The sequence below is a fragment of the Notamacropus eugenii genome, chromosome 3, assembly GCF_028372415.1.
Source record: "Notamacropus eugenii isolate mMacEug1 chromosome 3, mMacEug1.pri_v2, whole genome shotgun sequence".
In the NCBI taxonomy this organism is placed as follows: domain Eukaryota; kingdom Metazoa; phylum Chordata; class Mammalia; order Diprotodontia; family Macropodidae; genus Notamacropus; species Notamacropus eugenii.
This window is the reverse complement of record NC_092874.1, coordinates 212190231-212216192: the sequence shown is the minus strand read 5'-3', so window position 1 is coordinate 212216192 and position 25962 is coordinate 212190231. Positions and strand designations below refer to the sequence as shown.

General features: G+C 34.6%; 1 protein-coding gene across 4 annotated transcripts in view; it reads right to left on the bottom strand.

The window, feature by feature from the left end:
* ABCD2 (ATP binding cassette subfamily D member 2) overlaps window positions 1–25962 on the bottom strand; it is a 211689-nt gene that overhangs the window by 29546 nt on the left and 156181 nt on the right. For all 4 annotated transcript variants that reach the window (XM_072654294.1, XM_072654292.1, XM_072654293.1 and 1 more), the window contains one exon: window positions 7851–7935. In XM_072654294.1, coding sequence (XP_072510395.1) covers window positions 7851–7935 — 85 coding nt within the window. The remainder of the gene's footprint in view (window positions 1–7850; window positions 7936–25962) is intronic.

The window sequence follows — 25962 nt, the reverse complement described above, 5'->3', positions numbered from 1 at the left end:
GAGTTGTTACAGTCCTTGGTAAAATGGAATGAGGGATATGATGGATTAACTGAAGAACAAAAGAGACATGCATGGTTACTAGTGGGATAGCAAAATATTTGGACCACAAAAGACATTGGAAAGCAATAGCCTATAACCCATGTACTAGGTGGACTTTGGAAAGTACCAGGATAGATGGAAGTAGTCAATATGCTGAAATTTTGGTACTACACCAAGCTATCAAAACAGAATAAGGAGGACAGTGTCATGTATTCACTGATTCATGGGCAGTAGCTAATCGGTTAGCTACATGGATGCCCATGTGGAAAAATCAAAATTGGAAAATTCATGGCAAACAAGTCTGGGGCAAGGAATTATGGGGAGATATATGGAACATGTCTTTAGTGACTAATTTGTCAGTTTTTCATGTAGATGCTCATGTGGCCCTCACCATGCCATAACATGGGTACAACACACATGCTGATGGACTACCAAAGATTGCTACTCAACATATTGTCCTGACTCCGACACCAGCTGATGATCAGGTACTAGCAAAATGGGTCCAGCAAACAGCTGGCCATTTAGGGGTTCAAGTCACATGCCAGGTAGCAAAAGAATGCTACATATATATATATATATATATATATATATATGTATATATATATATATATATATATATACATATATATATATGTATATATATATATATATATATATATATATGTATATATATATATATATCAGCTGGAAAAGGAATGAACTGTTCCTCAGATAGTAACTAGAGAGATGGCAAAGGGGAAAAATAGCAGTCCAAATTTGGCAAATAGATTATATTGGATCCCTACCCCAAGATAAAGGATGCAAATTTATATGTACTTGTGTTGACACCTATTCAAGTATACTAGTGGCTTGTCCCTATCAGAATGCAAATCAGAAAAAAAACACCCGTAAAATTTTAGATATCATAAGTCTATATTATGGAATCCCAATGCAGATTCAAAGCAACAATGTGTCACATTTCAAAGGTAATGAAATGAAGAGATACTGTGTATTAAACAATGTAGAATGGATATATCATATTCCATACTATCCACAAGGGTCTGGGTTAAATGAAAGAATGGATGGATTATTGAGCAAACAGCTAAGGAAATTAACTTCTAATAATTCTTACCAACATTGGAAAGATAATTTGTTCATTGCTTTATGTAATTTGAATAATAGAATGTTGGGATAAAGTACACCTCTAGCCAGATTGATGACCCCAAATCTGCAAATTAGAAAACAACAAACACATAAGATCCCAAATGCTGCATATTGGACTGTGAGCCCCGATGTCCCAGCACCATATCCAGGGCTACCTGGTTTGGCAGGACATGATTGACGTTGTTTAGAGGTGTTTTGGTTGGATAGGAAAGAAATAAGAACAATCTCTACTGGAATATGTATGAGAATCCCTGAGAATCATTTTGGACAAATATTACCTAAATCAAGATTAGCATCTCAAGGAATACATGTATTGGCTGGAGTGACAGATTCTAATTATCAAGAAGAAATTATTGTGACATTCCAAAATTTAGGTAATGAATCATACAGTTTTGTAAAATAACAGAATAGTTCACATGATTATTATTCCTTGTGAAACAAGACCACTTGTGAAAACTGACCCTTCTTCTGAAATAACTAGCAGAGGAACTGAAGAATTGGATTCTACTGATGGATAAAATTGGAGCTGAAGTACGGGTAAAATGGAAGCCAGATGATGTTCCAAAGGCTGCAGAAATTACAGCACATGGGAAAGATAATACCATAAATGTTGTTTATTTGGGTGAGGATGATTACCAAATTGTATCCTTAACTCATATATTCTACTGTGAATGAGGCTATGATAGTGGGTTCATGGACTCTAGAACCACAGTTGACCCTATATCTACCCTATCTACCCTGCTTCTGATTATTGTTTCCTTGTTTCTTTTTGGCTTTTTCTCTGTTAAACTTGTTTGCTAGATTTGTTTCGTATAGGCTTAGTACCCTCCACCTGCAGATGCCTGATCGCTTAAGCTGGATGTCACCTCCTATCCATGACAGTGATATGTCATATCTGGACCTGAAGTCAACCAAACTCCAGATGCCAGCTAAGTAACAGATCTCTCAAATGGGACCTCTTGGGGCAGGGACAGCTCTATGTCCAATCTCAGCAGGAAGTAGTTATGGAAGAAGAAACTTTTGCCCTTTACCCCAAGATTTTGGGCCACATTTTTCAAGGGGGGAATGATGAGGTGCTTGTGCTCAAGTCCCACCCTAAAATATTTTTTTTGTGCTCATTTTGTGTGATCCCTGGTATACTGTTGTAAAGTTCTGTTGACACCAGTTGCCTAAGATATTATTTTATATGTTTGTTTTTCTGTTACGCTTATTAAAGTTCTGTTAATATCAGTTGCCCCCCTGACCTATGTAATGAATATGAAAGATCTTGGGGCCAAATGTAATAACGATTTAAATGGAAATATCATTCTCATTCATTAATGGACCCATATGATCTGCTTAAATCACCTGGAAGCCTAAATCACATGTGGTGGGAGGAGCTTGTTGAACAGGTGGAACAGTATGTGTGGAGCAGAACAAAGAGAAAGTGAGTGAGGATAGTCAGGGTAGAGGAGAGAGGATGCAGGCAGGCAGGCAGGTATGGCAAGGCTCAGGTTCGTGAGTGTTTGTTTGTAAGAAGGCTGGAGCAGAGAGGGTGGGGCTTGGGAGTGACTCCTCCCTGTGCGATCATATTTATTCACTTCTTGGTTGCTATGGTAGATTTTGCTTTGTAGTTCTGAGATTTGGCTTTCTGGTGTCTAAATAAATGTTTTCTTTCTGCCTTCTATACGAAGAGTCTTTTATATTTTGCAATTGATAACTACGCAGGCATATTCATAGTCACCACCAGTGCTATGAATATTGCCTTGGAGATACATTGATCTTCTCTTAGTTTGAGTATTTTATATTTTTGAATGTATTCCTCTTCTTCTTTTGAGTTCTCAGTTTTATTCGTATATAATTGGTAATATTAGTAGATGATAGGCTCTGATTATTCTTTTTATTTCTGGTTTTGTTATGATTTCACCTTGTTCATTTGATGTTTTGTTGACTTGATTTTCTGCTCCCTTTTTAAAAAATCACACTGGCTAAATATCCTTCTTTAGCACCTGTATTCCTCAAGAAATAAATGCTTTTAAAGTACCTGTTTGAATTTCTCTTCTAAAGTTTCTGAGTCTTATAGATCTTGCCCTCTAACACATTTTTCTTTTATTTATCACTCTTAGAAATATCAATTTCTGCATAATTTAGAAAGAAGTACTGCCTTTTGGTGGAAATTTTCCTGTTTCCTTGACTGTGTGGCTCATTAGTACTCCTGCCTTCCCCATGACCATTTTTCCTATTTGCCATAAACATTTCCTTTCTGTGTCCATAACTTCATACTGTTCCAGGTGCTAGTTTTCCCCCAGCAGCTCTGATTTTCCTTGGGGAGAATGCTTTTCGCTGAGGTACAATATTCTCTTAGAATGAGATACCTCTCTAACAACCTCCATCCTCAAATCCATGCAGATTATATATCTTGTGAACTGCTCATTTTCCATTAAAGAATATATTTCTGGTGGTCTAAGGATTTCACCAGTGAATTGAAATTTTGCCCCTTCTTTTCACCTATTTCAATTCTCCTTTTATCCACCTGACCAATTCTCCCATAGCCCCTTTCATTTCTGAGAGATTATTGAGGTTTTTTCCTTTAGTGCTTGACATTGACTACATTAAGGTATAGCACACATTCCTTTTACCCATTCTTCCCTTATCCTTTTCTGAATCTTACTATTCAACAGTTTAGTTAAAAAAAAACCCCAAAATTCTTTCATCTGTAGGAAGGGTGTTATGAAATTTTATCTATAGAGTTTCAGGCCTATTCCTCCATTATCACTGCTTTTTAAGTTCTGCTTTCACTTTCTTTATGAACTTTTGAAAGAAATCTCTGAATGATCCTTCTGTTGTAGTTCTGTGTGTCTTAAACACCATAAATGTCATTCTATTTTTAGGTTATTTTTCACTCTTCTTTGTGAGGTAATTTATTTCATCACTTATACTTTGCTTAGTTGAAGCACTTATTTATCTTGTTTGTATTTCCATTTTCTGGCATGTTTTCAAAATAAACAATCTATCTACATCTGTTTTTTCTTTTCTTTGAGTAGAGACATTCCCCAATTTCCTCTCTTATACTGATCATCTTTTTTATTGATGATTAGGCTCTGATTTATAAGATATACCTCTATGGTTTGCATCTTGAGTTCCCTGCTTCTCAGAACACATTATTCCATTACCTTTTACATTTTCTGTTAGCTGCAGAATAGCTGAATGATACAAATTACTTTAGTTTCCACTCCTTTATATTTTAAGGTCTTTTTCTCCCACTCTTGCAAAATTTGATATGTGTCATCAGAATTATTACATTTAATTATCATGTTTTTAGCACTTTAAAAAAGTACCTGACATAATAAATGCTTGGTGACTTGATTTAAATACTTGTTAATACTATCTTGGAGTTTGGAGTATAGGATTTTTTTTCAGGAGGTAATTTGTGGGCTCTATTGAGTTGCATGATGTTTTTCGTGTTCAGAAATTTCTGCAGTTTTCTTGTATTATTTAGTATTGATCATGTATTATTTCTGCATATTGTATCAATAATATGAAATTTTACTAATATTCTTGTATTACTTATATGATGTTCAAGCTTTTTTTGATTTGCCATTTTTCCTTGGGATTCCTATGATTCTCATGTTGTCTCTATGCATCCTATCTTCAAGATTAATGTTTTACTCTTATTGAGATCATGTTCTTTTAACACTATTGCTTTTTGCTTCTCTTCTTCCAGATTATCTTTAACTTCTGTATATTCATATTCCCAATCAGTTGTTCTCTGTTTTTCTTTACAGAGACTTGACACCATGAATTCAAGTTTTCCTATTCTCCCAATTATTTCAGGCTATTAATTCTGCTTTCATGATCTTTATTTCTCTCAAACCATTCACAAACATAGTGCTATTGTTTCATGTTCTTTTGGGAATCCAAAGAATACCGTTTCATCAGGTATTAATTCATTTTTAGATTCATTTAGAGGTCTTTCCTCCTGTTACTAATAAGTTCTCTGTTGATTTACCTGTTTATGCTAATGATTTTTAACTGAGTTTTCTTCATCTTGGTATCTTTCATAATTTTTGTCTTTTCCTCCCTGATATTCTCCTATTGTTTACTCTCTGATTTCTTAGCATTTTATAGTAAATTCCTGGAGGGATGGACCTAAAAGCTGTCTCATCTTCCTTCCCTGCTGAGGAATTCCCTTAGTCCCTGACTCAAGTGACTTCTGAAGGGACAGAAATGGCTCCTTTTAGATGCTAGTCCCTTTTCCTTCAGGGTTGATGCCACCTCACATATATACTTGTAACGTATCACATTTCTTCTTATTCTTTAGGTCTCTGGATTAATGTTGCTCTAGAACTGTATACAGCCAACCTAAACAGAGCACACTTCTGCTTTCCTATCTCTACAATGCCACACATTAGATCTAACAACTTTAATTCTTGAAATGAAAGTGGTAAACTCAAGAAATTAGAAATTACCTTATCAAATAGTCATAGCCTCCAAACTATATGGGATGAAAACTTTCAAAATATAGAGGAGAACAAAGTCTTATAGGAATAGAATGAGGTACATATCAACTGAGGACACTTGCAATGATACTACAGATGAGCTTTATTTCACCCCACAGATAAGATTTTTATCTGCCTATGCAGTGATTCTTAGAATATAAATATCAATCAGGTAACTTCAGGATAGTGACTTGTCCCAGGATCATTGCTGTCTGAACCCCATTCAAAAAATGGAAATAATATAACAACAACAGCAAGAACAAAACAATGGTTAGAGATTTCTGACATAAAAGGCAATAAGAAACAAAATACATTCAGAAGCCTAAAAATGGAAAATTCTGTGAATTAATGTTGTCAAGTAAATTTAGTCAACTAAGTATTGCTTTGCATTGCGATTTCAGAGTTCTCCTGAAGGTGACCCCAACATTAGCTACTTTGTTAGACAAGAATACAACACTCTATATATAATAATAAATCATACAATTCCATCCATTTAAATTACTTCATAGTTCTTTGTCAAGAAAAATAATGGAGTTATTTTATGATTAAAAAAAAAACTGGGAGGAGGGCACTTGGGTATTCTCTACTGCAAGAAAGATTTATGCTTCCTCCTTGAAGACAGGTAAGCAAATGACAAAGATTATTAAGGTCAAGTTTATAAATAAAGCTACAATGGAATCAATTAACTCTAACAGAAGACTCCTCAGTCTATATATCTGTCCACCATCCTTCTCCTGAGCTCCAGCTGTTTCTGTTGGACATTTCCAACATTCTGAATGTGTCCCATAGGTATCTTAATTTCAACATGTCCAAGTCAGAACTCATTGTCTTCCCCTCAAACTTACTCTTGTTGCTAATTTCCTATGTCTGCTTCTATTGTTTTGTTTCTTCTTATTGTTGGAAGAATTGCAGTCTTCCAGTCACTCAAATTCAAACCTTGAAGTTATCCTTAATTTTTCTGTCTTCATTCATTCTCCACATCTAATCTTTTGCCAATTTTATTCAATTCCATTTTCAAGGCTCAGCTTAAGAGTCACCTCATTATATTTTCCTGATCTCTTTTCCCAATTTTAAAAATTTTTTTACTTAATTAATTTATTTCCTTTCAATTTTCAATAATCACTTCTAAAATTTTTAAATTTTCTCCCCCTCTCTTCCAATGATGGCATGTAATCTTATATGTGCTTTACACGTACATTCTTATTAAACACATTGTCACATTAGTCATGTTGCATAGAAGAATTAAAATGAATGGAGAAAGCATGAGTAAAACTAAACTAAACTAATGAGTAAAACTAAAACCAAACATAACAAAAGAGAAATTCGCCTACTTCATTTTGCATTCTGACTCCATACTTCCTTCTCTGGATGTGGATGGGATTTTACGTCATAAGTCCTTTGGAAATGTTGTAGGTCCTTGCTTTGCTGTGGAGGACTAAGTCTATCAAAACAGTCCTCACAGATTGTGACTGTTATTGTGTATAATGTTCTCCTGGCTCTGCTCACTTCACTCAGCATCAGTTCATATGTTTATCCAAGTATTTTAGAAGTCTTCCCGTTCATCATTTCTTACACCACAATAGTGTTCCATTACATTCATATACCACAATTTGGTCAGCCATTTCCCAATTGATGGGCATTCCCTACATTTCCAGTTCCTGGCCATCACAAAAAGAGCTGCTATAAATATTTTTGTTCACATGGGACCTTTTCCCATTTTTATGATCTGTTTGGGATACGATCCTAGAAGTGGTATTTCTGTGTCAAAGGGTATGCACATTTTTATGGCCATTTGGGTATAGTTTCACATTGCTTCCCAGTATGGTTGAATTAGCTCACAACTCCACCAACAGTGAAAGTTCCAACTCTCCCACATCTTCTCCAACATTCTGTTCCTAATTTTAAACCTAAGTAAGTCACTTTGTACTTATTCTGTATATATTTTGAATTTGTTAGTAGACACATATTTCCTTAAACCCACAGGAAAATAAAATTTCCTTGAAGACAGGGATGACTTTTGTATATGTATAGCCTCAATGACTAGCACAATGCTTCATAAGAGTAAGTGCTTAAATAATTGTTGTTGATTGATTAAGGGATATATACTCTACTAATCTTCCTTCCCCAAACCTTTTGTTCTTGTTTTTTTGCAATAATGCTTGATTGAGTAAAATAATATATGGTACTTACTTATGATAGAACATTCGAGCCATGCCCATTCTCTGCTTCTCTCCTCCTGACAGGACATCTTTCCAATCCATGACAGCATCCCATCCTTCCAAAATCACATGTAAAAAAAGAATATTTTATTATTAAAAAGATTTACCCATCATTAGTCATATCTTCTTTCCCTAGGGTATTTGTATGGTTTATGTATTATTAAACTAAGTATAAAATAGTTCTGTATAGGCCACAGGTACAGAATATTCTCAATGTCAAATGAAGGTTCCTTCTTTATGATTTATTTTACTGAGAATTCTAAGCATTATCACAATTGTTGTTATTATTATTATTTCAAAATTCCTAAAATTTTCCTATCAGGTAGCAAGTGCAGGTATTATTCTGGAGAAGATATTTTTAATAGAAACAAAGGTTACTTAATTTTGTCAAAGGCTTTTTCAAACTTGGTCAATATAGCCTTATGGTTTTTATTATTTTTGTTATTATGGTCTCTTATATTTACATTTCCCCTGTACTTAAACAACACGCCTTTCCCAAAACAAACTCAAGCAAGTTCTAGGGTGCCATCTTTTAAATTTATTATTGTTGACTCTTTGTTAATATTATATTTACTATTTTAACCTCAGCCATCAGGGTCATTGAATTATGGTCTTGTTTCTCCACTGTATTTCTCCCTGATTTAATTATCAAGCCCATATTTTTTTATTACAGAAGGAATTTGATAGGATTCTTTCTTTTCTTATTTTTGCAAACAGTTAATATAATTTGGAATTGATCTAGTGAAAATGCACAGTCAGGAGATGGAATGTCTAGACTGTGGGGAGGGAAGTAAAGTGTAAGAAGACTGAAAAAGTAGGAAGGAGCCAGGTTATGAAGGGCTTGAAAAGAGAGGATTTTATAGTTCATCTTGGCGGTAATGGAGAGCCACCAGAATTTACTGAATTGGGAGTGACAAGGTCAGATCTATGATTTAAAAAGATCACTTTGATAGCTCAGTGGAGGGTGGAATGGAGCAGGGAGACTTGAGGCAAAGAGACCAACTAGAAGGTTATTTAAATAATCCAGGCATGAAATGATAAAGACCTACGCTAGGGTGATAGTATATATGAGAGTAGTTGTGAAGGTAAAATCAGTAGAAATTGGCATCATATTGTCTATCTGAGGAGGGGGGTAAAGGAGAGTAAGGAGTTGAGGATAACATCCAAGTTGTGGACCTGTGTGACTGAGAAGATAGTAATACCTTCAACAGTAATATGGAAGTTAGGAAAAGGGGAGGGTTTTGGTGAAAAAGATAATGAGATTAATTTTGAATGTGTTGAGTTTAAGATGTCTACAGAACATTCAATTCTTGATACCCAATAACTAGTTGGTGATGAGAGATTAGGGAAAAGAGAGAGGTGAGAGCTGAATAAATAGATCTGAGAATCAAATGCATAGAGATAATAACTGATTCCATGGGATCTCATGAGATACCAAGAAAGATAGTATGGAAGGAGAAAAGCAGTCCCAGTACAGAACCTTGGCGGACATACAAGTTTGCAGCCATGGCCTGGATAAATATACATCAGACAGGACAGGAATCAGGAGACAGCAGTATCTTGAAAACCTAGGGAAAAGAGTATCAAGGAGAAGAATAACAATAGCAAAGACTGAAGAAAGGTAAAATGGAATGAGGTTTGAGAAAAAGCCATCAAATTTGGTACTTAAATCATTTAACTTTGGAAAGAGAAGTTTCAGTTGAATGATGTGAGTTTCAGTTGAATCAAGCTAGAATGCAGAGAGTTAAGAAGAGAATAAGAGGAAAGGAAGTAGATGCACAGGTTGAATCTTATGGCTTATCTAAGGGATGAAAGACTATAGTCTAGTGTGAATGGATTGATTAAGTGAGGGTTTTTTGAGACATGGATGTGTTTGAAGGCAGCAGGGAAAAAGCAATAGGCACAGAAAGATCAAAGATTAGTAGGGGATTAGTGATGACAGATGGATGAATATGATGGAAAAAATGGAATGGAATGAGATCAGTGGTACATGTTACATGTGTTTGCTTTGGGAAGAAGATCTACTTCATGTAAGACGGGGTAAAAGGAAGACATTGGGTTGGGGGAAGGCATCTAAGTAATGTGAGATAAAGTGAAGGGGAGAAGTGTGAGCTTTCAGTGAAATATGAGACAAGGTTCTTAGCTGATGAAGTAAAAAGAGGAAGAGTCATGGGAGGTTTGAGAAAGAATGAAAAGGTTTTGAAAAGCTGCTGCGGTAAGTGGGATAGTGAGTCAATTAAGGAAATGCAAAATGATTGCCTTGTTAGAGTAAAGGCTCAGTTGAGATTATATAATATAAATTTGTAGTGGATCCAGTCAGCAAAGTTTCATGATTTTCTCCAGTAAATGGTATTTTTTTCCTCTTTATGAATTTATAAGGTTTTAATTTCCTAATACATTTTTGTAAAGGTATCATGCACAACTGTAAAATATATTTACTCCTTTCTGTTCCCATTCAATATTTGCCTGAGTTCTATAACAACTTTTTCCAATGTTGTATTCAGTTCCTTAACTTCTTGTTTATTTTTTGTTAAAATTGTATGTCTGAAAGAAGTCCATTGAAGAACCCATTATTATAGTTTTACTGTACATTTCTCCATGTAATTCACTTAACTTTTTCTTTAATATTATTCAGTGCAGAAATCAATATTAAGTAGTAACATTGACTCACTATACTTAACAGCACCATAGATAATGAATCAACATCAAAACACATCTATTTTGCACCAGTATTCTCTTGATAGTAACATATAGCTTCAAATGATTGAATAGAAGAATAAAAACTGTAGGTATCCCAAAGAGTAATGGGAAGATACATCAAGTCTATAAGTAGTCTGCAGCCAATGACAAATTTGGCAAAAAGCAATGGGAAGAAAAGAAGGAAGGAGAGAGGCTGGGAAAGAGGAAGGGAGGAAGGAAAAAAACATTTTAAGTGCTTACTATGTGCCAGATACTATGCTTAGGAAACATTTTTAGTTAATTCTCTATATTACAGTTTCCTCATATGTAATATGTGGAGGACTAGATGACCTCTCAGTTCACTTCTCTCTCTAAATCATGATCATAAAGTAGAGTTAACAGGATAAAAAGAAATATGTGAGTTACTTGTGCATTTTAATTATGTATATTCCCAGCTATAGAAATAGTTTGTTTAGTCTCAAAGTATGGATGTTTAATAACTATGAGTTTTACAGAGCACAATTGAAAAACACATTACTTTTGAAAATTCATCATTGTATGAGTCACAGAAGTCAAATAACCAGGACGATTCCTGCCAGGCCTAGAGGCCTGTGTGGGCTACCCGAGTCTTCTTACCTCACCTCCGAGGTCTTCGGTTGGCCAAAACCGGATGCTCATATGAGAGAAAGGACGTTCCAGAGTAGAACAAGGGTTGAGCTTTATTTCAGGGTCTCGGTTACAAGTGCAGGAGGGTCTTCCTTAGGAGGAAGAGGGGGAGATTTCCTAAGGAGGCTAGGATCTTAAGGGATTGGAAGTAGAAGTACAAGCGGGGAGAGAGGGGGAGGGGAGAGAGGAAAGAAGAAAAGTGGAGCCTACTGTCCTCTTGGCTCCTCATGTGCTAAGAGCTTTCAGGCTTCCTCAATCCTACTTAACCTTCAGCCGCATAGTTTGCATCTGAATACCGTGCTGTTAGGTAACTAGGTGTGCCCAGATCCGGGACAATCTCGAGGGCGGGGAGATCTCTCTCCCATCACGTTTCTCACGGGAAGAGGCGGAATTACTCGAGATAGCTCGGTTCACCTCGATCCCCTGCCGTTTCCTGGGGGGGTCTCGTGAGAGCTCTAAGATTTAGAAGCTCCCACCTTTACCCGCCCGAGACTGTCCACACGGAATTGAGCTTCCAATCCCAACAGATTCCTTGTTCTTTTTGATGATCATTGGTAACAGGCAAGAAAAAATGGAGATTTTTGTTCTGGCAGGTATAAAATTTTGCCATGAATAAAGCATTTTGTAAAACTAAAGTGACATATGATGTAGGCAATTTATTTTTGAAGGAAATTTATTTCAGTAACTGATTTCTTTTTGAAGGAAAATTACATACTAATGTTGAAATATAAATTCTACATTTATAAACAGAAAACTTTCAAGACCTGTAAAATACAATCCAACCTGTTCTTATCCTCCTCATTAATTCTGAACCCAGACCACTGGTCAACTATACTATGTACCTATACTGATGGACTAACTGGGTAGAACACACAATCACCATCAGGGCTATATACCTTTTTCATTCATTGCTAAACTGTATTTGGAGCTGATCTAGCTTAGAACACTCTACCAAATTTTATGCTCTACTAGCATAGCCCACTGAGATCCAGAAGTCATGATGATGTTGCAAGTCATGATGATGTATCTGAATGGAACTTTTGTAGAGTACTTGTATTATCCCAAACTGCTCCCTTTCTGAAACCACATTTATTCACTAATATTCTCCTGATGATACTATATAGCTTCAAATGATTAAACACAAACTAAGAAGAATAGGTATCTCAAAGAGCAATGGGAAGATGCATCATGTCTATAAGCAGGCTATAGTGGCAATGATAAATTTTGCAGAAACAATGGCATAGAAGATATAATCCAGGGCATATATGGCTAGAAAAGGATTTGGGCATGTCATGTAGTATAAGTCTGCCATTCCCTCTGGCCTTTTAAGCCTTCTTCTCTAAGATTACATTCTTTTTTTATATCTCTGGTGTACTTGTTTATTAGTGCACAAATATATGTATATGTACACATACATACACTCTTTGAGGGCAGGGACACCAAAGCAAGAAATATCTTTACTCTCCTGCCAGGAAGAGTAAGTTAGAAAATATGAGTGAACATGTAATGATTACTGAAAATAGTGGCCAGGAATGCAATATCATCAGGAAGGAGTCAAATCTCATTGAGTACTCAAAAATGTGAGAAGTGAAAAAGAAAAAGTTTAAGATGAAAGGAAGTTTTGTAGTTGAGGAATAAACATCCCAGCAACACAATAGGAGGGACAAGCGAAACAGATTTTGAAGTGGAGTAGTTAGGTGATGGGGGAAAGGATTGAGTGCTTGGGTTGGGATTAGGGAATAAAGAAGCAAGCAGCTGGGATGGGCAACAGAGAAGACAGGAACAGACATATGTTTATAGCTGTGTGACACTAGATCTACTAAATCTGAGGGAAAGAGTCTAGTATCCAGATGGAGCCAGATTTATCTTCCCTCATCCCTTGTCTAGAAATCACTTGGGACAGAGACTGAATTTGTTTAATTGTGAATTGTCTAGCATGGAAGAATACAGACAGCTTTGAGTTCTAGTCCCCAGAGAAACTACCATCAAAAAGATCAGAAAATGAGTAATAGAGGAAAATAAGCAAACATATATTGAAATTACCAAATATCTCAGGAGGAATAAAGCTCAATTAAAAACATTGAGCACAGGGACATAAATTAATGAGGAAGAGATCAATAAGAAAAGGAAATATAGTTATTGAATGGCAAGGAAAATGAACAACACCTGATGAAGCAGAGGGTCCTACAGATTTTGAAGAGAGCACAGAACCATAGCCATGTTGTTCTTGAATGGCTTAAGAGATAATTAAGAACTTGGAAAGTAGAATTTATGTCCTATATGACGAAAAAATAAATAGCTGAATAGAAAAACTTGGATCCCCAGTGTCAGATAACACCAAAGAAATGAAAGAGAAGATTAACTGATTAGAAATGCAAATACACAGAAGTGAAGGACAATCTGGAAGAAAAGATGTAAAAAAGAAATAATATTGGGAAAAAATCATGATCTCCACACAAGGAAAACATGCTGATCTCAGAGACAGGTATGTAGAAACAATTTAAGAATTATAGAGATTCAAAAGAACATACAAGTGTTGAATTCTATAATACAAGGAAATTGTCCAGAACTTTTAAACACTGGAAACAAAGTATCAAACAAAATAATCCACAGAACTACTTGAGGAAACCACAACAAAACCCTACGCTGCAAATTCCAAGCACACAGTGGCAATATTTAACAGTTACATTGACAAACCTTGAAATATAAAGGAAAGGAAATAATACAAGACTATTCTTTACCCACCTTCTGGTGAAAGGAATGGAATAACATGTTCCAAAGAACAAAGGAGCTCAAGGTGCAACCCAAGGTGACTTACCCTGCAAATCTGAGCCTGATTATAAATGAAAAATACAACTGTTTTTAAAAAAATGAGACATTTGAAGCATTCCTAAAAGGAAACTTTACCTGACGAAATGATTTACTTCTCAAACACACCAGTCAACAAAAATACAAGAAGGGTTAATGAATACAATAACCAAAAGACAACAATAAAATAATAACTGAGAGATCTTTAAGAGGTTTGTTTCTAAACATATAAAAAGAGATAAAGGGGGAAGTAGAAGTCAAATAGAAATGATGGCAGAGAAACAAAATGGAAACATCATGGATTAAGCCTTACACCATCCTGCCTAATGGTGAATCAGTGCTATTGAAGGTCTAAATTACAGAATGACCTTGTGACCTTGGGCAAGTCACTTAACCCCAGGTGCCTCATCCTGGGTCATCTCCAGTCATCCTGATGAATATCTGGTCACTGGATTCAGATGGCTCTGGAGGAGAAGTGAGGCTGGTGACCTACACAGCCCTCCCTCACTCAAAACAAAGTCAAGTGCAAGTTATGTCATGATTTCTCTGATGGCATGGTCTTTTTCGGCAATGAAGGACAAACACACACACATACAGAATCAAAGGCAACATAGAGAAAGAAGATAAAAGGGAATACGTGATGTACCCCAATCAATTTAAAGACTAACTTTAATGGGATAATAAATGCTGTGGTTTCCCGGGAAAGAGAGCCTATAGGAAAATAGATAAGAGAGGTAAAGAGAGCGCTTGAGAAAAAGGAGGTGGGGGAGAAAGGAGAAAATTTTGTTTCAGTGGTGGGAGGGAACAGAATCAATGAATATTTCCATGAGAAAAGAGATATTATATAAATGGATGGGGTGACCTTACTATGAGTATGATCCACATCAGGACAAAAGGAATCAGAGTCTTTGGACGAAACTGACAGTAAGGAGAATGGGACACAATGGGTATGGGGGAAGATTTCAGGGCAAATGGAGAAAAAATGACAAAAGGGAAGACAGAGGTCAAAACTGCTAAGACTATAAGAAGATACAGAAAGTAAAATGAGTTATATGAAATTTCAATGTTCTCTCAGTTTTGGAAAAGCTAACATAAAGATAAGCAAAATATAAAAGATAGAACTGAAGAAATTGCTGGAGAAACTATAGCTAAAAATCTTTTTTTAAAGGTAGATTGAACATTTATAATTCTTATTTTATTTAGAGATGATAAGACTTCAAGAAGTGAATTATACAGTATTGCCCAGCTAGTAAGTATCAAAAATAGAATTTGAATACAGACCTCCTGACTCCCAAGTCTTTCAGTTAGTTAAAGTTAACATTCTTTTCAATTCTAAATAGTAAGAACCCTTGTTATAATCTTATCTATATGACCCAAGATAGTAACTCCTTTTTCTGATCAAGCAAAAGATTATTAAATAAATAAATAAAGCCCTTGCTGACACTTCCTTGGATGAATAGGAATCCTCCCAACATAGTAAGTCAAGAAAAACAATTGTTTTTATAAAGTTGCCACATATCTTACTTCCCATTACCAGTTAAGGGGCTTACTTTGTCTACTTGTACTTCATTGGCCACAAGTTGTAGAGCTAAAAGTCTTAGGTCATCTTCTTAACAATAATGTTGAAGAATATGCATACACACATGTATGCATAAGCTTTACATGTAAAATTTTACAAAATTTGACCATGTATAAAGGAACAGAGATACTGCAAACAAATACAAGGCAGAAACCAGACATGGACATGGCAATAACAAGACATGGACTCAAATGGAAACTTAACAATGAAATGGTAAGTAACAAATAAGTCAAAGAACAAAACATAGAAGCAATTAATAATTGTGCTAAACAAAATGATAATGATGAAATGACATATCAAAATTTTGGGAATGTAGCTAAAGCAGTCCCCAGGGGAAAATTATATCCCTAAAATCATACATTAACAAAATAGAAAAAAAGAGGACCAATAAGCTGGATACGCATTTTAAAACTTGAAAAGCCAACAAATAAGCAAACTTCAAATAAACACAGGAGAAGAGATATAAAAATTAGAGCAGAGATAAATTGAAAATAAAAAATTTCTCAATGAATAATAAAATTAAAAGCTGCCTGTTTAAAGACTACATAAATTTAAAACCTTTTTCTCTAACTCATATTTTAAAAGAGGGCAAAAAATCAAATCAACAATATAGCAAAGCAGCAAAATGAAATCACAACAAAACCAGGAGAAACAAAAATGAAAAATCAGAACCTATAATACACAGTTATATACTAACAAAATAGACAATACAAAAGAAATGCAAATCTTCAAAATTTAAAATATTTAAAGTAAAAGAAGATCAAAAAAGATCTTAAACAATTCAATTTCAGCAAGGGAAATGAAACTACTTATCAAAGAAAAAAACCTACTGGTTCTGATGGATTTACAAGACAATTACACCAAACTTTTAAAAAAGATTTAGCACCTATGCTACCTAAATGATTCTCAAAAAATGAGAAAGAAAGCACATGACCAAATTCTTTTAGTAAGATAAATAGAGATCTAATATACAAATCAGAGAATAATAAAGCACAGGAGAAATATAATTAATGAATATCAATTCAAAAATTTAAAATAAAACTCAAACAAAAGCCTACATTCATTATGACCAAGTTGGATTTTTTCCAGTAATGCAAGAATGATGCAATATTATAAAAACACTTAACACAATAAGATTTAAAACAAAATCAATTAATCACAATTATCTCCATAAATGAAGAAAAGGCTTTTGACTAAGTACAACATTCATTTATGCCAAAAATCTTACAAAGTATAGGCATAGAGGGACGTTTTTCAATATAATAAAAACAACTATCAAGAAGCAAAAGTATCATATGGAATGAGAATGCAGTTAAACAGAATTAGTATAATACTTCCAGTAGGTCAAATCTGGTTCACTGCCTGAGCAAAGAATTTTTAAAACAAAATATTAATTAATTAATTTTTAGTTTTCAACATGCACTTCAATAAGATTTTGAGTTCTGAATTTTCTCCCCTTCAACCCTTCCCCACCACAAGATGGCATACAATCCACATGTAAATTCACATTAAATGTATTTATACATGATGTCATGTTATAGAGAAGAATTAGAACCAATGGGAGGAATCACAAGAAAGTAGAAAAAAATAGAGACCCAATAATACACTTCAATCTGCATTCAGACTCCATAGTTCTTTTTCAGGATGTGGATAGCATTTTCCATCATGAGTCTTATAGAGTTATCTTTAGATCCTTGCATTGGTGAAAAAAACTAAGTCTACCGAAGTTAATCATTGCACAATGTGGCTCTTATTGTGTACAATGTTCTCCTGGTTCTGCTCATTTCACTCAGCGTTAGTTCACATAAATCTTTCCAGGTTTTTCTTTTTTTTCTTTTTCTAATTTACCTATTTATTTTTAGTTTAACAACATTCAGTTCCACAAGATTTTGAGTTCCCAATTTTCTCCCCCTACATCCCTTCTCCTTTTCCCAAGACAGCATACAATCTGATATAGGTTCAAGATATACATTAACATTAAACATATTTTCACATTAATCATGTTGCAAAGAAGAATTATAATCAATGAAATGAACCATGAGAAAGAAGAAACAAAATAAAACAATAAAGAGAGAGAGCAAATAGTATGCTTCAATCTGCATTCAGACTCCATAATTCTTTCTGTAGATGTGAATAGTATTTTTCCATCATAAGCCTTTTGGAGTTGTCTTATAACCTGGCATTGCTAAGAAGAGTTAAGTCTACCAAAGTTAGTCATCACACAATGTGGCTGCAACTCTGTGTGTTCTCCTGGTTGTGCTCCCCTCACTCAGCTTCATTTGATATAAGCTAGTGTTGGGGGTGTAAGCTCAGTTCCATGTGGACAGTCTCGGGCAGGTAAAAGTGAGGATTTCTAAACCTTAGAGTTCTCATGAGGCCCCCCAGGGAACAGGAGGGAATTGAGGTGTGAGACCCTGGCTATCTCGTGCATTTCTACCTCTTCCCATGGGAAAAGTGCTGGGAGAGAGCATCCCCGCCCTCGAGATTGGCCTGGGGTCTGAGCACACCTATTGTTGTCTAACAGGCACGGTATTCAGGTGCAAACTATGCGGCAGGAGGGCTTAAGTAGGGTCAGGAAAGCCTGAAGGCGCTCTTAGCGCTGAGTGGCCCTTAGAGGACAGAAGGCCCCTCTTCCTTCTCTCCTCTCTTCGCTCTTCCCTCTCCCCTCTCTCCCCACTTCCACTTCCGCTTCCATTCTCTTACTGTAAGATCTTTGCCTCCTTGGGAGATTTCTCTCTCTCCTCAGGAAGAGTTCCCCCTGCACATGTAACCAAGACCCTGAATAAAGCCTAACCCTTGTTTGACTCTGGAAAGTCTCTTCTCTCAATACCTTTATCCGGTTTGGCCAGCCAAAGACCTGCGATAGGTAAGGTAAGACTCCAGTAGCCCTTAGGCCTCTAGGCCTGGCAAGCTAGTTTTCTGAAATATGCCTGCTCATCATTTCTTTTAGAACAACAGAATTTCATTGCATTCATATATCAAAACTGGTTCATCCACTCCCCAATTAATTGGCATCCTCTCAATTTCCAGTTCTGGCTACCACAAAAAGAGCTTCTATAAATATTTTTTGTACATGTGGGTCCTTTCCCCATTTTTATGATCTCTTTGAGATACATATCTAGAAGTAATATTGCTGGGTCAAATAGGTATGCACAGTTTAATAGTCCTTTGGGCATAAACCAATTTGCTCTCCAGAATGGCTGGATCAGTTCACAACTCTACCAACAAAGCATCAGTGTTCCAATTTTCCCACATCTTCCCCAACATTTATCATTTTCCTATTTTATCAAATTAACCAATCTGATAGGTATGAAGTTGTACCTCAGAGTTGTTTTGATTTGCATTTCTCTAATCAATAATGATTGAGAGCATTTCTTCATATGACTATTCCACTGGTCCACCCACTCTTAGCCAGTACTAAGTAGTTTTAATGATTTCTGTTTTATAATACAATTTAAGATCTGGTATAGCTAGGCCACCTTCCCTTGCATTTCTTTTCATTAATTCCTTTAATATTCTGGACATTCTGTTCTTCCAGATGAATATTGTTACTATTTTTTCTACCTCTATTAGTAACTGAAGTACTGAATAAGTAAATTAATTTAGGTAGAATTGTCATTTTTCATGTATTAGTTTGGCCTACCTATGAGTGAGTAATGTTTTTCCAATTATTTAGATCTGAGAAAGAAAACTGTAGACCAATTTCCTTAATGAAAATTGGTGCAAAAATTTTAAATAAAATACCAACAAGGGGATTATAGCAATATACCACAAGGATCACACACTATGACCAGGTGAGATTTATGTCAGGAATACTGGGCTGATTCAACATTAGGAAAACTATCTGCATATTTAACTATACCAATAATAAAATTGACAGAAATCGTGTGATTAAATACATGCAGAAAAAACCTTTCACAAAATACCACACCCATTCCTATTAAAAGTCACTAAAAAGCACAGGAATATATGGAGTTTTCCTTAAAATAAGTAATACCTATCTAAAACCATCAGCAAGTATTATCTATAAGGGGAATAAACTAGAAGACTTCCTAATTCAATCAGGGGTGAAGCAAGGATACTTATTATCACCATTATTCAATACTTCACTAGAAATGTTGGTTATAGTAATAAAAGAAGAAATTACTTGAAATAATTTACAACTTTAGCAAGCCTGAAGGATACAAAATAAACCCACATAAATCATCAGCATTTCTATATACGACCAGTAAAATTCAATAGGAAGAGATGGAAAGAGAAATTCCATTTAAAATAACTGTAGACAATATAAAATATTTGGGAGTATGCCTGCTAGAACAAATCTAGGAACTATGAACACAATTACAAAACACTTCTCACACAAATAAAGTCAAATCTAAACAATGGGGAAAATGTTCATTGTTTGTGGGTAGGCCAAGCCAATGCCATAACAGTGAAAATCTTACCTAAATTAATCTACTTATTCAGTGCCATACCAATCACACTACTAAAAAATTATTTTATAGAGCTAGAAAAAGTAATAACAAAATCCATCTGGAAGAACAAAATGTCAGGCCTAACAGGGGAATCAGTGAAAAACTATCAAGGGAATCAATGAAAAAGAAAATGTAAAGAAAGATAATCTAGCTGTACCAGATCTTAAACTTACTATAAAGTGGCAATTGTTACAACAATCTGGTACTATCTAAGAAACTGAGTGATGGATCAGTGGAATAGATTAGGTACACAATATATTATAGTAAGTGTCCACAATAATTTATTCTTTGATAAACCCAGAGACTCAAGCTTTTGGGATTAAAAACTCATTATTTGACAAAAACTACTTGGAAAACTCGAAAACAGTTTGGCAGAAACTAGGGATAGACCAAGATAAAGTCAATATGGGCATATGATTTAGACATAAAAGATAATACTATAAGCAAATCAGAAGAGCATGGAATAGTTTGCCTGTCAGATCTATGAATAAGGGAAGAATTCTGGTCCAAACAAGATAAAGAGAGCAGTATGAAATGTAAAATTTATAATTTTGATTATATTAGATTGAAAAGGTTTTGCACAGACAAAACCAATGCAACCAAAATTAGAAGGAAAGCAAAAAAAGGGAGTGGAGGGAATTTTGCAGCAAGCCTCATTTCTCCAAAATATATAGAGCTAAGTCAAATTTAAAAGACTATAAGACATTCCCCAAATGATAAATTGCCAAAGGACATGAATAGGCAGTTTTTACATGAAAAAAATCAAAGCTGTGAATAGTTATATTAAAAAAGTTCTAAATCACTATTTATTAGAGAAATGCAATTTAAAACAATTCTGAGGCATCACCTCGCAACCAGATCAGATTGGCTAATATGACATAAAATGAAAATGACAAATTTTGGAGGGGACTGGGGAAACTGGTACACTAATGCATTATTGATAGAGTTGTGAACTGATCCAATCATTCTGGAGTGTAATTTGGAACTATACTCAAAGGTCTATAAAATTCTGAATACCCATTGCCTGAGCAATACTACTACTGAATCTGTATCTCAAACAGGTTTTTTAAAAAAGATCTACTAGTACAAAAATATTTATAACAGTTCTATTTGTTTTGGTGAAGAATTGTTCATCAAAGAGATGCTCAACAATTTGGGAATGGCTAAACAAATTGTAGTATATGATTTGATGTAATATTATTATGCTAAAAGAAATGACAAGCAGGATGATTTCAGAAAAACCTGGAAAGGTTTACACGAACTGATGCAAAGTAAAGTTAACAGAACAAGGAGAATGTTTACATAGTAAGATCAATATTATTTGATGAAGAACTGTGAATGACTTAGCTATTCTCAGTAATACAATGAACCAAGACAATACCAGAAGACTCATGATGAAAAGTGCTATCTGCCGCCAAAGAAAGAACCAATTGAAACATACTCTTTTTCTTTCTTTCTCTCTGAATCTTCTTGTACAAAATGTGAAATGTTTTACATTATTGTACACATATAACTTACATCAGATTGTTGACCCTTTCAGGTATGGGGTAAAGGAGGGAAAGATAGAATCTAAAACTCAAAACTAATAAAAATGTTAAAAATTTGTTTTAACATGTAATTGGAGGAAACACAAAATATTGTTTAAAAAAATTAAAACACCTAAAATATCTGGAGGAATATTCAATGTTCATAGCTAGGTCATGAAAATATGATAAAAATGACAATGCTACCAAAACTGACTTTGAATTTTAATGCTACATCAATTAAGACACCAATGAAATACTTTCATTTGGAAAAGCTAAATATCTAGAATATCAATGGAGTTATTAAAAAAAGTAGGAATGAAAGGGAAATAATACTTAAATTATATCATACAGCAGTAGTCAACAAAATCATCTGGAACTGGTTTAAAAAAATAGAGAGGTAGATCAGTGGACCAAAGTGAATGTGGGAGAATAAAAAACAATGGAAGTCAATAATCCAGGTCTCAAGAAACCAGAAAACAAATATTAGAAGAAAATTCCCTGTGAGATAAAAACTGTTGTGAAAATTTGGGAAGGAACATGACAGAAATTTGGCTTAGACCATCCATATTTCATAACAAACTCTAAATAGATAGGTGATCTTAATGTTAAAGATCATATTATTTAAAAATTAGAAGAGAAGCGAATCATATATCTCTAACAACTACTGGTAGGAGATGTGTTCTTAAACAAACAAGGAACAGAGGCATTTAGAAAAGAAAAAAATAGAAAACTTTTATAACATGAAGCTGACAGTCTTCTACAGAGACAAAATTAATGCACTTGGATAGGAAAGCAAGCAATCAAAATTGAAAAATTTTTACCAAAATTCTTTGTCAAGAGTCTGGTATTGTTACAAGTGAAACTGATAATTACTGAGGAAGTAAAACCCAAGCATATTGAATAATTAGAAAGACTTGTAGTTGCATAACAAATGAAATCCAAGGTCCCCAAGTAGGCACAAGGACACTGAATGAGAGGTAACAAAGTTTTCCTATAGTCAAAAATGAGGAACAGGTCAAGTTATATTATTTTGAAGACCAAGGACATTTCTTCTTTCTGATTGGTCAGAGCATGATAAAACCAGAAGAGAATAATCAGAAATTATACAAAATTTTATATGTAAAACTTAGATAAAATTTTGTGATTTTTCTCTGAAATCATATAAACAAAGCTTTTATAGGAATATAGAACTTTATCTCACAAAATGCACACTCTTCACAAAATGGACTTGGGTTGATACTTTCATTTCTCCCTTTTATCTTTGGGGAATTTGTTCCCCATGGATCACTTATCCAATGCCAATTGCATAAAGTTCATTGTATACCCAGGATCAGTATTTTGAACCATCATCTTAATCTCTGCTGTTTATGCCAAATCAATTTGAATAAGCGTTAGTGGCTATAAGTTAAGGGATTTAAATTGACAACAGGAAACTAGTTACTGTGGTCATGAGTATCATAAATCATAATGTCATTTCCTTTCATGTAATTTTATGTTTCCCTTAAGGAGAAAAACTCTGATAAACAGCCTTTAAAAGCTAACTAAGTCAGGTTACAAATTATGCTACTTAGGGGACTCACCATGATCTAATCTGAGAGGGGAGAATAATATATCACCAAGAAAATTCAATAAAAATAGACACCATGAACCCAATAATAATTATCAGTAATATCAAATAACATTATTTCTCCTTATGTAATCTACTCCCATTCTCAATTTAAGCAGTACATTTCATCTTGGGTCCCAGATGTCCCATGTCACTCTCTGGTCCCTGGAAACACCTTCTCTTGGACATACCAGAAGAGGCAGGCCTCTTCCTCAGGGTGAGTCTGAAGGAGTTCTTCCTAGAGACCTGCTTTTCTAGTTCCAAATCACTTGCAGAAATTCCTAGAAATTTGCTAAATTCTGCCAGTGACAAGACACAGTACAATTTAGTACAACCTCCTAAATTTGATTTTCCAATAACTAGTTCATGTGATTAAAAAAAACAGTCTAGACTTATAGTTCTAATTCTATTAACAGAGCTACAGGAAGAACATTACAATTATTAATACAATTTTATATGTAAAATCCTTAACCCAATTTTGACAGCTTGTTAACACAACATATGCAAGTCATGTATGCCTCATTAAAAAACATTTGGAAACTCCTAATTTTTAGAGAAAACAGTCTGATCTTATTGCTCTCTCAATATTGACTATTCCATTTTATTAGACATTTTAAAAGTTTTATATCTTTGTTTTATTCTTCTGTCTTATTAGGATATTATCCCCATATCATCACAGAAGAATGACATACTTCATGAATATAACTATTAACAAGTAGATGACAAAGCTAGGAACTTATTTATTTAATTGCTTAGAATATGGAATGAATTCAGATTGAAGTAGTTCTTGAACTGAGATGTTTCAGTATTAGTCTATTAATAAGTGCACAGATTTGGTTTAAATCTGTTAATGGCTTAAAAAAAACTTCCACTTCTATTATTCACCTGCCATATTCACAGAAATCTGCTATGAAAGGAAAAAGGAGGGACATGATTATGATGATATCAAAAATATCCCTTCAAGGGCACAGACTGACATGACATAAGCTATAACAGGGAATAAAGTCCTTTAGCTTTGTTTGATTGTAGGCATGAAGAATATTTGCCAGCCAATCATATAGCAAAGTTCCACATTATTCACAGGGTATCAAAAGCTAGGCTCAGAATTAACCAGGTGGGAAAATTTCCTGTTCAAAAAGGAAATAGCACAATGGGGAAACTAAGTCAAGAGGATCCAATCTGGGCCTATGCCAAGTCCTCTCAACTTTGCCCTGGTATAGACATCAACCTGTAGCAATTATCAAACTGTACTCCTTTTAGGCAGCACATGGTATTCTCCTTGAATGGTGGACTATTGATTCCAAAGCAATTCATACAACCATACTTGAAATATCAGATTGCAATTTCAAGAAATTTTGCCTCAAATAGCAAAATTTCACTAATCACAGCTCAGGATCAGGTTACTAACACCACAGTTAACAATGAGCACAAATAAGGACATTTCATTTATCTTTTATTTATAAATTAAGAATGAACACATTCTGGAGTTTCATACATATGCAGTGAATACTACTTCACAAATATAGTGAAAAGTTGGTTCAAAAGTCCTAGAAAATTCCTGGCTACTCTAAGTTTCTAGACCAAAAGATATGAATTACATCTTTGAAATTATCTGGTTATGACTTATGAAAATAGGTCTTAGTATTCATAATTTCATAAGTAAAGGTTAAATAATCTTAGATTAAACTCACTCCTTTTACTATAAGCAAACTTCTAAATTTCCTCATCTTGGTTGACTCCTCAGTCACCATTTGTAAAGAAGAAATTTGGAGACTGGTTTTGTGAAGTGTTTGTTGTTCAGTCATTTCACTTACATCCAACAGTTTGTGACCCCATTTGGTCTTTTATTGGCAAAGATACTGGAATGGTTTGCCATTTCCTTCTCTAGATCATTTTACAGATGAGGAAACAGAGCTAAATGGGAGTACACAGGTAGTGTCAGAGGCCAAATTTGAACTCAAGCTTTTTGGCCTCCAAGTCTGGTGCTCTATCTACACCACCACTTAGTTGCCCCAGTTCTATCAGGTACCAACAGTAATATTACCACACAGGCAAAAGGAAGGCATGTAACACATTTTTCAAAAAATTTTTTTAATTTGAAGGATTCTTAAAATGCCATTTAACAACCTCTCATCCTAAATATATTTGGCCAATTTACATAAATAACTTCAATGATAGACTTTCAGAACATCTTGTATTTGCTAACATCACATTCAATTTTTAAAAATAGTCTCAGTGTACTTAGAAAGTAGAGAAACATTTCAATCTGAAGAAATTACTCTTGCTTTTTTCTTTGGGAATATGTACTTGGGTTGGGATGCTATTTAGTTTAAAGGACACTTGAACTTAGTAAGAAAAAAACATGTCAACTAGTTTACTAAAAGCTAATGGGGGTGCTAGCATAGGATGAATGTGTGGCTTATGAAACCATCACTCTGCCACTAATGTAATCATACATTCTACCAAGAAAAAAGAATGGTTTTCTTTTTCTTATTTTAGTTGTGTATGAACTTTCTGAATTTTTTGCAGTCAATTTCTTAACTGTAGACTAACATTTCTTTCAAGCTTTTTTAATTGGTGGGATATCAACCTCATTTAGTTTTACTCCTTGCACAAAACTTTAGGGATCTGAAAAACATTTGTTACAGCTCCCTCCTAGAAATAACATTGTGAAGAAATAGGTTCACTCAATGTTCCTTGTCCATAATGTACAATAAGTCCATAATGTACAAAAATGAACTGGA